This window comes from Manacus vitellinus, unplaced genomic scaffold, assembly GCF_001715985.3.
Source record: "Manacus vitellinus isolate BGI_N305 unplaced genomic scaffold, ASM171598v3 scaffold_44_pilon, whole genome shotgun sequence".
In the NCBI taxonomy this organism is placed as follows: Eukaryota; Metazoa; Chordata; class Aves; order Passeriformes; family Pipridae; genus Manacus; species Manacus vitellinus.
The window spans coordinates 3569021-3582400 of record NW_021940565.1 but is presented as its reverse complement, the minus strand read 5'-3'; the positions used below and the strand labels follow the sequence as shown (position 1 = coordinate 3582400).

General features: G+C 50.7%; 1 protein-coding gene across 3 annotated transcripts in view; it reads right to left on the bottom strand.

Moving 5' to 3' along the window:
• Positions 1-2030: 2030 nt before the first annotated feature.
• PACS2 (phosphofurin acidic cluster sorting protein 2) overlaps positions 2031-13380 on the bottom strand; it is a 50427-nt gene continuing 39077 nt past the window's right edge. For all 3 annotated transcript variants that reach the window (XM_018079027.2, XM_018079025.2, XM_018079026.2), the window contains 3 exons: positions 10416-10642; positions 8314-8427; positions 2031-7371 (listed from right to left, as the gene is read on the bottom strand). In XM_018079027.2, coding sequence (XP_017934516.2) covers positions 7253-7371; positions 8314-8427; positions 10416-10642 — 460 coding nt within the window. In that variant the 3' untranslated portion in view covers positions 2031-7252. The remainder of the gene's footprint in view (positions 7372-8313; positions 8428-10415; positions 10643-13380) is intronic.

Sequence of the window (13380 nt, the reverse complement as noted above, 5' to 3'; positions counted from 1 at the left end):
AAACCAGCACAAGGTGTCAGTCCAGGACCCCTCCACATAATCAGACAGGTCAGAATGGCCAAAAAATATCTGTCATGAAACTTTTTGCTGGAGCCCTTTATGAGGGCTGGGCACAGCCTCTACCTGCACTCTCAACCCTGGTTCTCCTAAGTCCTGAAACAGCTATGCAAGACCACCTAAACATTGACATCTGCCAAAATACATATTTTTTTTGGAAAGAACAGGGCTTTTGTTAAAATTTGCTTTGCGTGTTAGGGAAAAAAAACCCCTACAACACCAAATCTGACAGTCCTCAGATCCCAGTAGGGCACAGGGCTTTGCTTACATGTTTCCAACGTGTGCAAGGAGCACGGCTGAGTGAGGAGAACACTTCTGGGGGTGAAAGTTGGTCAGCCAAAAAAGGTCAGTGCACCAGGGAGCACCACTGTGATATTTCCTCCTTTCTGAGCCAGCCAGGAAAGCGTGTGCCGGCACAGGCACCGAGCACACCGCAGGACACGAGGGAGGGCTGGCTCTCTCCAGGCTGCTTCAGCAACCATTAAGCAGAGCAAAAAATAATCCAGTAGGACACAGGAAAATTATCCACAATAAATATTTACAAATCGCATCACAGGGCACTTGGTAGTTGCACATGAAGAAGCGGAGGGTCACGTGGTGTTGACTGCTTTTTCCAGATGCTAAAGTGTGCTTTAAACGACAGCAGCAAAAACGTGTCGGAACTTCCCTGCCGTTCCTCTTCCAGGTTAAGCAACAGCTGTGGCCACAGCCGGGGTCCAACCAGGGCATTTGACTTGGTGTGTTCCCCACTGATGTGGGGCTGGTCCTCTGCTTCCCCCACCAGCCTTCCCATCACCTCAGTCCCCTCCACTTGCACCCTCCTTCCCATACTGAGATGGGCTCCCCCCTGGACTCTAAAAAGTGAAGCTCAGGATGTGCCTCTTTCACACAGCTGTGCCCTCAGTGCAAGTTTATAGCTAAACCTGTGCAAAAAATACACAGCCAAAACAGCCTTCACACGCTTGTCTACACAAGCTGCCCCACAGCGCTTCTCCCATCTCACCAGCAGCCAGGCTCTCTCTGTGGCTGTTGGTGCTGTTTCTGCACTCAAGAGTCCTGAATTTGCCCTCTCCTGAGCTACCCACCTTCCTTCTGCCAGGAATGAGCCAATGCCTGCTCCGTACCACCTGGGTGAGAGTTGTGTCCCCTTCTACAGCAAAGGGCTTGGGTCGTAAATGTGCCTGCACTTGGCCAAGCCACACGGAGGGGCTAGAACATCCACTGAGACCCGAGTGCTTTGAGAGCAGCCTGGCCCACTGCAAGGGGCTCCCTTCACCCCAGCTCCTTGCTCCATCAGCAGCCACTCCTCCACCCCTCACCCTGGGTCAGGGGAGCACAGGGATGCAGGCTGCTCTGGCTTGGCATCCTCCTCGCTGCCTTCAACATGCTGTATACTAGAGACCAAGGCCATGGCCCATTACCCAAAATTTCTTCACCTCCCTGCCTCAAAACAGCTGCTTAGCTCTTCTCACCTTCTGACTCCCCAGCACACCAAGCCTAGGTGTTTGGAATCCCATACATCCCAGTTCCTCTCCCACGGTGCTCCCAGGAGCGCACACAGGCTACCACAGCCTCAATCTTCTCCCACTGAGATGCCCCCTTCTTCATACCCAAACACCACCATGTCCATCCAACACAGCCCCCAGACCAGAAACTGGCACCAGCCTGGTCCCTTCTTGCTGCGAGGAGGTGAGGACTGGAGAGGGCTGTCAGATCCAGGAGAGCTGCAGGGAAAGGAGGCAGCAGGGACAGTGGAGAGGGCAACAGGGCTGCAAAAACTACAGGAGAGCTCAGTGCTGGGCAGGACGTGCCAAGCCACCAGCTCTGCCCTGGAAGTGCTGCCAGGCAGCTGGATAAATAACACAAGAGATCCCCCCATGTCAGAAAGTCATGCTGCTGTTTCCTGCTGAAGACAACTGCCCCAGTCATGCCAGAGCAGCCCCTGCTGAGAGACGACTCAGGGGACGGGTGTGTGCTTTCATGTCCAGTTTTATTAGTGTTGCATTAGTACCATAAAATAGTTGACGAGGTCGAGCACATTGCAGTTTGTTCCAAAAAAGGCTATTTACATTTAATCTGTCTTCATAAAAAACAACCCTAGAACCCAAACAATACAACAATGAAACAGATGGACAACTCGAGAATCTACAAAGTGATGATGTCCTGGTCTGGACAAGCCTGGCGGCACGCAGCCCAGGAACTGTGCTCACAGGGTACTTCCCCACAGCCACCACGTATATGCAACCAGGCAGGCAACACGCCCTGGCAGCTCTCTGGCCAAGGAGCAAAGCAGCAGCTTCCTGGATGTGGCCCCAAACTGGTGCTCTTCCTTAAGGAAGCCAGTGACCTGCTGCTTTGCAAGTGGCACATCCCCTTTTACCCCAGGCTGTGTCCCAAAGCACCCAAGTGATCCTGCAGGAGCCGGCCCTGCCAGGAACATCTCCCATGACAACACTGCTGAAGAGGCTCCAGGTGATGCTGCTGCTCATTTCTGGCCTTCTCCTGCCAGGTAAGCCCACAGGAAGTGCCACACTAAACACTACCACGAAGCCATCCATTGAGATCGAGCCCTCCCCCGAAGGGGACAGAGGCATTGCATCCTACCTTGCTTCAAGAAAGCTCCAGGACCCCCAGTCCATTACTACTGCATGGCAGGACTGTCCTAACCCCAGCCTTTCCGATCCCTCAGCACACCAAGAAGCAGGAGAAGGCCATCGCCTCTGCTGCCTTTTGACAGGATTTTCTTCTTAAACTTGGAAATGCCAGGTGCAATGCCCTCTGCCCTGGCTCTCCTGTGCTGTCTCCAGCACACGCTGCTGGTGAGAAACACAACAGGGTCTGTGCTGCAATCGCAGGTTAAGCACAGGGCATTGTAGTTCTTGGCTGAGTTTGATGATAGAAAGCAAACAGGCACATCTCCTCAGCCCCAGAAACCTCCCAGCCACCTACCCATGCCCTCTCTGCAGGATAAAGGCACAAGCTTTATCTTCTGTTCTAATTAAAGCAGCAAAACACAGCCAAAGAGACCATGGCTCTCCCCAAACTCATGTGTAATTAAGGAGGACTCTGCAGTTACCACTGCAATGTAAATGGTAACAATTGAACTGGATGGGAACTGCAGCACTGAGCTAAAACAGCCGCCCAAGATGTCCATGACATCGCCAGCACCGCAGGAGAGCCAGCCCTGCTTGAGCGCTGGCAGGGCTGAAGCCCAGCCTTTGTCTCCAGGAAACTTAAGCCAGAAAACCAGGAAGCACTCAAGGTGCAACACAATGCCACAAAACCCTTCCATCTTTCATCTCCTTGCCAGCGCTGTTAAAGTAGGTCAGCGTCACGCAGCTCGGCGCGGCAGCGAGCCCGCTCCCGAGAGCTCACCTCCGAGCGAGGCGGGGGCCTTCTCCAACTGCAGCTGGAAGAGAAACCGGCTGCTTTGAGAAGTCACAGCCAGAGGAGCTGGAGAGACAGGCTCCACAGGGAGCAGGGGCAAGCTCTGGGACATAAAGGAACAGGGACACCAGGGGACAGACATTGCCTTCAAGAGCACCTCCCTTCTCAGGTCCACTCAGATGCTGCCCACCCCAGCCCCTGCCTTCACTGTCAGACTGCACAGCTCAAAAGCAAGCCCGACCTGGGAGACAACCCCACTGCCTTTCTTCATTTGAGATGTACCTTCCCTGCCCAAACTCTAGAAAGCCAAAGGCAGAGTGGTGCTGTCTCGGCTCTAAGCCATCCTTCTGCACTCACCGACTTGCAATCACCCAACCCCACAGGCTGGCACAGCTCTACAGGCACAGGCCCACTGCTGCCCCAGCAGCTTTCCCTGGTCCTGCAGCAGGGATCCCTCTGGCTAGTAGGGCTTGTTCCTGGCAGGGTCCCCCCAGAAACTGTTGCGGAAGGTGGGAGGGTGGGAGACCTGAGGTCAGTCACTCATTCACCTCTTATTCACCAGGTGCAAAGCCCCTTTCCAAAAAGGTCTGAGCCACATACATGCTGTGACACTCATTTTCCTTAGAGATAGAAATCTGTTTCTCTTCCAGTCAGGGACAGAAACAGCCACACAAAGTGGCTCCACGTGATACAAGAGAAACAAGAGAGGCACAACAGCCTGATCTGAGCTGCCACCAAATCTGCACGGCCAGCCCTTGCCCTCCAGGGCCAGGAAACACCACATTCACACCCTGGGCACACAGCTGCCCTTGGGCAAGCCCAGCCTGCTACTGCTGGACTCCCTCCAGGATGACAAGGTTGAGACTTCAGGATGTTTTCTTGCATGGAAGAGCACTTCAGAGCAACAGCATTCCACAGGGGAGAAACCCTGCAGAGACACAAGCCCTCAGGTGTACGGAAAGTTTCCCACTGAATTTGCTTGTATATAGTTAGAACAAAACACAAACCAACATGAAATCCAACGAGCAGAAGTGTTTCTCTCACACATACACACACACACACACACAGAGTACAGCAGGGCAACACACATTTGATAGGCAGGACCCTGGAAATCCTGTCCTAGCTACCAGGTTTTTTCTTTACAGTAGATTGAAATACAAAGAGGAGCACAGTGATGGTTCTCCCCTCACCCCCCAGTAAACAAAAGTTATTGCAGTCAGTCCACCCCAGCTCTGCAGCAGTAACACACTCCAGCACTGAGAGCTGCCCAGGCTGCATGCGGCTCCTGACGCTGGAACCCAGCCCGATTGCTCTTGTCACACCAGCATGAAACTCGAGGAAGAAATCACAAACTGACTAATTTCCTTTACAGAGCTTTTTCTGATGCAGCAGCCTCAATAAAGATAAAGAAGTGATGTGCTTATATGCCATCTTCCACACTGCCGCTGCTAGGCAATGCTATACAGTCCCAGAGCACCAGCTCAGGTCAACCAAAAACACGTGAACTGAGGGACCTGACAGCAGCCCAACTACAGCCAAACTTCTGCCACAGCCAAGAGCCAGCAGGCAGACCTGCCTGCAGCACAGAGTATTGCAGCTAGACAATCTGTCCTACCCAGCAACCTGTCACTGGGCAGGGGACCGTATCCTCCTCCCCTGTATGGTTTGAAGGGAATACCCAGCCCCTGGTCAAGTAGGTTGCACTTGTGCTGGGAAAGGGTTTTGTGAGCTCTGCCAGGCACTAGAACCAGCTCTCACTTCTTAACTCCTCAGTCCCTGTCAGCAGAAGGCCCAGCAGAGCACACCACCACTGCCCTGCCCAAAAGAACCCGTGTAGGCCCTGTGCAGAGCTACGCAGCACAAAAGTGGGTGCCCCAAGCCTTTAAAAACCCAAAGGTAAGGAATCAGATTGAAAAAAAAAAAAAAAGCATCACTGCCCTCAGAAAGTGCCTTCTGGAAATGTTCCCAGTGCCTGGCTTGTCCGCAGGGGTGGGACTAAAAGCACCCATCAGAAATTTTAGTCTCTTACCCTGAAATGCCACAGATGTCTGTTCTTCCTCATAGCAAGGACACTCTCCTCTCCAAATCCCAGCTGCCACCTGCTCCCAGGTAAGCTTTGGGAAGCCTGGAGTGCAAAAGGTCCAATCTGCAGCACCTTTGTCCCGCTGTCTCCTCGTAAGAGCATCCCTGGCAGCAACAAGGCATACAAACTGAACACAAGTGCAGCCAGAGCCAAGCCAACAGAGATACCCTAAAATTTCAGTCCTCCATCTCACAGGACATCTCGCTGACCAAAGTGGACAGAAAACCTGTCTGGCTTCATTCTCACTCACATTCCAATGACAGCTTCCATTCTGCACCCTGGAGCTGAAGTCTCTCACAAAGCCTCAACCCACGGGCAACACCATGCCAGAGGAAAAGCATATTCTGCTGGGGAAAGGATGTGATCTAGAGAGAAACACTTGTGGGGAGGAATACTCAGGAAGCAGAAGTTAAGGACAATGTCCATCTCCAGAGCAGCCCACAGGAGGCTGCCTGCCCTGAGCACCCTTCATTTCTGTTAAATTCCTTCAGTTCCCATGAGGAGAGATCCTGAGTGGTTCGAGGACAAGGGCCCTGAAGCCAGGCAGGCTCCAGGGAGCAGTGTGGTCAGGGCAGGATGCAGACAGAGGTCTGGGCAGCAGACAGAGGTCTGCAGGTCAGGGCAGCAGACAGAGCATCCCACGCTACCTCATGTGTGCAGTTTGACAGATGGACAGGAAGGCAGCTGGACACGCAGAGCGCCTGGCTGGCTCCCAGTCCAGCCACTCCAGTGATATATCACTCCACAGACAACGGCTCATCTTCCTGGGTTTGTTGGTTTTTTGTTTTTGGCAAATTAATTTTTTCCTGTTATTTTTTATTTTGTTTTATTTTTTTTAGAAAGCATTAAAAAAAATCTGCAGCTGTTAAAAAAAATCCTTTCCCTTTAGAGGCTGGACGAGGTTTTATTGACAGGTAAATAATTGGTGTGAGTATGTAAATAGCAGCGACCCCACTGACATGGTGTCCCTCTGCAGCACAGCCAGCTGTGGGGACATGGTGACTGGCTTGGTTTGGTCATTGTCACAGACCTGGGACACTGGAGTTTCCTTCCTCTTAGTGTTTCCCTAACTCTTCCTGCCCAACCCTCCTCAGGCATCACTTCAGCACAAACACCTGCCTGTCCCCATGGCAGGCTCCATGCTCCAAAGGGGATCCCCTCTCCAGACCTCTCTAGCTATGTAAGTGGTTTGTTTTCCAAACTGGACCGTTGAACTCCCTCCAGACTCACTGATCTCCCGTCCTTTGGCAGCAGGAAGGCAGACTGGCCACCCTTTTCTCCTAGAAATATAGAGGGAGGGGGCCAAATGTACAGTAACACACATGATCTTCTGCAAAATCCGTTTGAGCTGATCCATGGCTCCCCCAGCCCACTCACACCAATGAGGTCTCAGGTTAATAAGCAGTGCAGTTATTCAGCTATCTGCTTGTAAGTGGTAGGTGTTCTTGGGCAGGTTGCCTGCTCCTGCCAACTCCCCCACGACTTCACGTTGTCAGCACATCTATATTTAAGACTGGGTTTTTTTGCCTTTGTTTAAAGGGGTTTCCTTCCCTTGTAGTAAACTTAAAGAGTTAATAGAAAAAAGTAATTCAAAAGTAATCCAAGCACATCTGTAATTAATTCTGCAGGAGAGGGCAGAGCGACGCGAGTCAGAGTTGGCACGCAGTTCCTGGCTCCTGGTGTGCAGTCCCTGGGACAGGCAGAAGGTCCCTCCGCCGAGCACAGCTAGAAGTTAGATTTGGAGTGTCCAAATATGCAGATGGGAAAGTGCTTGACATGGGAGGACCACTGTGCTGCCAGCTGAAAGAACTTGACATCGTTCCACTCCACCCCATCAATCAGGACTGCAGGGGAGGGCAAAAAGAGAGGAAAAGTTAGGAAATAGGGAGGGGAAATGGCTTTGCTGGAAATCTCCCTGCAGTCGGCAGAGGGAGGCCTGGCCACGCACTGCTCTGCCCGACTACCCCACCCAGCTGCACACGTGGGGGAAGAAAGGCTCGGGATTAGACCAGGTTTAGGGAAAACAGCTCAGATTGTTGTTCCAGAATTGCTCACTGACACCAGAGCTCCCCAGGCTGCTGATTTCAGTGTCATCTGATCCGATTGCTCAGATTTCCTAAACACACTTCATTTTCTTTTTTGGGCAAATGCACTCTTACAGAGCTGCACATCGGTCTCTCCTCACTGGCACTCTAACCAGGAGACCCATGTCTCTCAGAGGGGTGACATGTTCTGTGAGTACCTCTCATGCTCACCAGCCTCAGACTGGGCCAGGATTAAGGAGGTGACCCAGGCAGATCCCTCTGTTGGAGATTCTCAACTGAACAGGCTACAGGGATATTTTTGATCCTGAATGCTCAGTTCCAGTGACAGCCACTTCAGATCTGCCTGTCAGATGAATATATGGCTCCTGCTGTGGCGTGTCTGTGTGGCAGTGACCTGCCCATAGGAGCAGCCACACTCTCACCAGTTGCCACCAACCAACACTTGTACCAGTTGTGCAAGAGAAATAGAGAATGTAAGGGAGCAGAATGGAGCCTGGTCCAGCCCTTGTCCTCATCCAGAGCATTGATTCAGAGAAGTTCATAGGTAAGGGAAGATTTTCCCACATCCCAGACCTATTGAAGCATTCCCCCACGCTGGATACATCTAAGCCTGTTCCCCAGAAACACCCCCATCATGCTGGCACCAGGGCACATGGCAGGACACCAAGTCAGCCCTCTGCCTGGAGGACAATCATCTGAGCCTCATCCCAGAGCCTAACGGGATGCAAGCCATGCACTTACCACGCAGCATGTTCTGCTGATGTTTTGCTGTGCAAATCAACCTGCTGATTCCTTCAATACACTGGCTCTTTGACTCAACCTCCTTGTCTTTTGTTTTCTTGGGCAAAAACATCACTGGAAGAAAAACAAACCAGCACACAGTAAATCTATGCCACTCACAGGAGCTGCACTGACACTTATTTGAGTTTTTGTATTTAAACATGCACATCTGAAAATTCTAAGATCCTCTCTTCTTGGCAGGAGTCTGTCAGTGCTTAGCACTATCACCTATATGCACATGAGCATCTTAGCCCTAAGTGTCTCTTTGTGAAGCATTTCCAGCTCATAACCCAGGTCCCAAAGGGCACCTTCAGGGTAACTCCTGCTCCTGAGACACCATGCAGGGAAAACATCTGCATCTGCAGTGGCAGGTCTGCTGCACTGACAGCACCCCAACTGGGCTGGGCTGCACAGACACCTGGGGAGCAGGAGGGCTACAAACTGGGGGCAGCTGGTAGAGAGGGAAGGCAGAAGGGAAGTTAAAAAAGGGTCCAGTCCCCTAAGAACTGTCCAAATGCATGAGCAAAGATGTACAAACCAGCTCCACAAACAATGGTGGTGTTAAACACCTCTGCTGTAGGCTAGGCCAGCCCCAGGGAAGAACATTTGGAGTGTCTCAGGATTGCTTCTCCCATCAGCATGACACTTAAAGGGTATCATCACAGGTGGCAGCTCTGGTACCAGCAGTGCCACAGCTGTGTTGGCCCAGGACTGACCTAGCTACACAGTTATGCAAGGAAGCTCTGTCAGCCTCCTCTCAGAGCCCCCAAAACCCCTGCTTCCATCAAGAGTGACTCCCAGGCCCACAGGCAGGAAGATGTGAAGGACAGCTACTGGCAGCTGAATGTAAGTGCAGAACTGCCTTGCTGCTTCTTGAAAATACTTCGCTTCAGAACTGTTCTCAGTTTCAAAAATGTTTCACATTACCAAGGCCAGGAGCAAATACAGAATTACTGACAACATTTAAAATGCCTTTTTCATTAGTTTGTTTTGAGAAAATAAGCTTAAAGCCATGAGTTTAAGAAGAAGAATGAAAAAGAAAAAAGATAACATGAGGCTTTGAACTGAGAGCATTTCTCTTCTACTTCCTTTTGACCAACAAAGTACTCCATACAAAAGCATAAGAGTCATAAAATCCTTTAGGTTGGAAAAGACCTCTGAGATCATCAAATCCAACTGCTGACCTAACACTGCCAAGTGGACCACTAAAACATGTCCCCAGGTGCCACATCTACACATCTTTTAAATACCTCCAAGCATGCAGGGATGGCAACTCCACCACTGCCCTGGGCAGTGCTTGACAATCCTTCTGGTGAAGAAAATTTTCCTAATATCTAATCTAAGACTCCCCTGGCAGAACCCAGGGTCATTTCCTCTTGTCCTGTCCCTCATTACCTAGGAGAAGAGATTGACTCCCACCTTCCTTTCAGGTAGTGGTAGAGAGTGATAAAGTCTCCCTGAGCCTCTTTTTCTCCAGGCTAAACACCCCCAGCTCCCTCAGCCACTCCCACATGACTTTGCTCCAGGTTCTAGATCACCCCACTGGTTCTAGAGTGAGGCTGTGTGCAGGGGGAGAGTGGGAGGTCCTAGACTGCAGTTCAAGGGGTTCTCCTGTTTTGTCATCTCACAGGGATCCATGGTACTTGCTGGGCTATAGTCTTCCCCTCCCCTTTTTTTTTTTCCCCTTACATGCCTTTTTTATTCTCTGTGGTTCTTCTGAGCTGAAGGCTCACAGGATGGGGATATCATCCCAGTAAGCATAGCTCTCCCAAGTTTCCAGCACTGTCCCCACCTTTGTTCTTCTGAGCTACACCATCTTAGCTGTTCAACCGTAAGAGTGAACACATCCCCTTTTTACAGCACAAAGAGGAACCACCCTTTCAAACTCTATCACCTTATGTAGTCACTTCTCATCTACAGATTAGGATTTTGAGGATAATAATATGACTGAGGTGCTGTAACGCAGGACTGACAAGTCAGGCAGCCCTGGAGCAGCAGGACAGGGAGAGCAGCATTGCATTCTTGGCCTCAGGCAGCAGCAAATGTGTCCACCTTCACCTTACCTTTTTTGTTCTTTTCTTTTGTCACGACAGTCATGGACATGGTTGGAGTGGTGGCAATCTCCCCGCTGGCAGGTAACCTGCTGACCTGGAGGGACCGGAAAGTGCATTTCAGTGTGTTTTTGGTAGTGGAGGGGTCCTTCTTCTCTGGGTCTCTCTTTCTATCCACGGGTGGAGCTGCAATCCAGTAATCCACCTGCAGGCCCATCAACTCAGCACCGAGGCCCTGGCTGGAAAACAAGACAAGAAGGTAATTTCTGCCCAGCTCTCAGCAGTTCCCCCCATCTGTGCTTTTTTCAGAGTGGCTGGCATTCCTGATCAAAGGATAAACACATGGCTCTTTGGGGAATCAGGCAGCAGAGACCCAGCAATTACAAAAGCCCAAGAACTCATCCCTGAGAGATGCAACCTGCATCACGCAGCACAGGGGCATCAGCTTGGCAGCACAGAACTGCACTGAGCCAAGACAAGCTGACCTGTTGCACAGCCATAGGGATGAGCAGTGGGAAAGCTTCCTTCCACAATGTGGAATTCAGTGACCCAGCCATTAAAGGCAACCCTTGAGGCATCCCAGATCACTTCGTCTTTTGAGTGGGGAAAAGAGGCTGCAAGCACTTGTCGCTGCCTCCTGAGCACTGATGAGTGACTCTGTCCAGGTGCAGCATTGCCAAAATCAACCCTGAACTGGGGTGAGCAAAGACCTGGTGGGTCCCTGAACTCAGTTCCTCCAGTACTCAGTTCCCAGTCTCCCTGACTTGCTTCCATCTCCTATGTTCTTGAGCTCTTCCTGCCACCAGCTGCTTCCTTTCTGGCTCAGAATCAAACAGCATCTCTGCTCTCCCCAGGTCCCTGTTATGGAGTTGGCATGCGATAACTGCCTCCCCCCAAGCCCTGCCACTTGCTGGGGAATTCCACTGATGGAAAAATGCTCTGCCAGTCCTGTGATGCTTGCTAAACAATGGTAGATTTCAGGACATGATCTGCTGTTGAAAACTCCCGCGCGTTGTGTGGTAACAGTTGTGCATCACCAAAACACACTGCCAGCCTTTCTTGAGCCAGAAAGGGGAAGATGAGCAACCTGGGAAATTCCAGCCCTTGCCTGCCCCTGCCTCTTGCCAGCTAACCCCAAGGGAGCAGACCTATGGCTGACAGCCTATACTTCTTCCTATACAATGACAATCAGTGTTGAATAATATGCAAGTACTAGACAAAAAGCTAAATTTATCTACCAGTCCATGTCCCCTGTTTGAGAGATGGCAATTGTTAAGGAAGATAAATCTGATCTTGAATGAAATATGCATCCCTCTGCACCACCTGTCTAATAAGAAACTCTCAAGGTTAAACAAGGACATCCCATCATTAGAGTCCTCTCAGCACTTCCTTTTGTTTGCCATTTATTCAGCTGAGAGACTGCAAAGCTGAGTTCATCTTTGATCACCAAAACCAGGTTTTGGATTCTCAGGGCAATATTCAGAAGTGAGATTCTTTAAGAATGACGCTTTGGAGATGCTGTTTTGAGTTTAAAGACTCCTTTGCATCACATTTCTCAACTCAGTTGTAAAGACAAAGCATCCTAGTGTTCACTATGCCCAGGCAGGATTTTATGTTCCATTCCCTGTTAAACACGTGGCTTAATCTTTCAGTCTGGGTCACCCTCCACCCCCTGTGTTGTCACTTACAGGTCAGGGGAGATGGAACAATGTTGAACCTAAACTTCCTCATTTCTTGATGATTTTACCCTACAGTATGGAACCAAAAAGTACCAGACTCCTAGAGCCTGGGTGTCAACTTCGGATACATCACATCCACGGCTCACAACTTCAACATCTTACACTCCTGTGTGTATTGGTTCCCAAAGCACTTCCACCTTTGGAAAGTCCATACAAAGCTCACACAGGAGAAGTCAGGTCTGCTCCCCAGAGCCTGCACAGCCTCCAGCTGCTGCTGGGACCAGCCCGGGGCACACAGGGCTCTCCTGCCACCAAAGCACAGGGAGCCAACAGGAGGCACCCAGGGAACTGGACCTCCTGGCACATGTGAACAGCCACTAACACCTTCCAGTGCTGAGCACCTGCTAAACTAGGCCTTCCACATTTACATTTCCTCTTGTTAAAAGGGAACTCTTAAGGCAGCTGAAGAAGTCAGAGGTTAAAGGTCCCTGCAGGGCAGGGGTGGCACAGAAGGTCCCCATTCTGTCTCCAACAGGGACAGTAGGAGATGCTACTTAGGGAGAGAGTCCAAGTGCTTCTAGTTTCCCCTTCTTACAAGAGTGCTGCTATGTTGCCTTAAAGGTTCAGAGGAGTTAACAAATCAAGGGGAACTTCACCAAGTGCTTCTGAGTACAAGAACTGCACACAAAGTGTTAGACAGCTATGCCAATGTTTTGTGCAGCAACAAAATGAAGAGTCCTGGCCAGAGCAAGTCTTTACTGGCAGTCTTCTAGAGATTTCCTCCCTTCACCCCTAAAAATTTCAGCTAAGCCAGAACTTAATATTAGCTATAGGTGAAGCCTCCTTGCAGTTCTGATATACTTTCAGGCACACACATGAACGGCAACTATGTCACCTTACGACTTCCAGATCTCCCCTCACAGAGAAAGGGGTCAGCTCCTTCCTTCAAGAGTCCCTCTGACCTTATACTCACCTGGTCATTGAAAACATAAGAATCATGAGGGATTAGCCTGGCACCCACATGTATCAGGGTCAGTAATTTCTTTGACTACGTATCTCCTCAAGAGAATCCAGTCTCAAAGGGAAAATACCAGTAGATGGAAGTAACAAACCTACCCAAATGGCTGCCACAATGGCTCAGCTCTGGTTTCTGCCAGACTATCAGAAACAAGGCTGCCCCCTGTAATTCCAGTGTGTCTGACCTTGGGACATGCAGCCTTCCCATTGAGTGCAAGATCCCCCCTGCCCTCCCCAGCTCCTTGTTGGTCAGCAAAGACATCGTGACTCCAGAGGCAAAA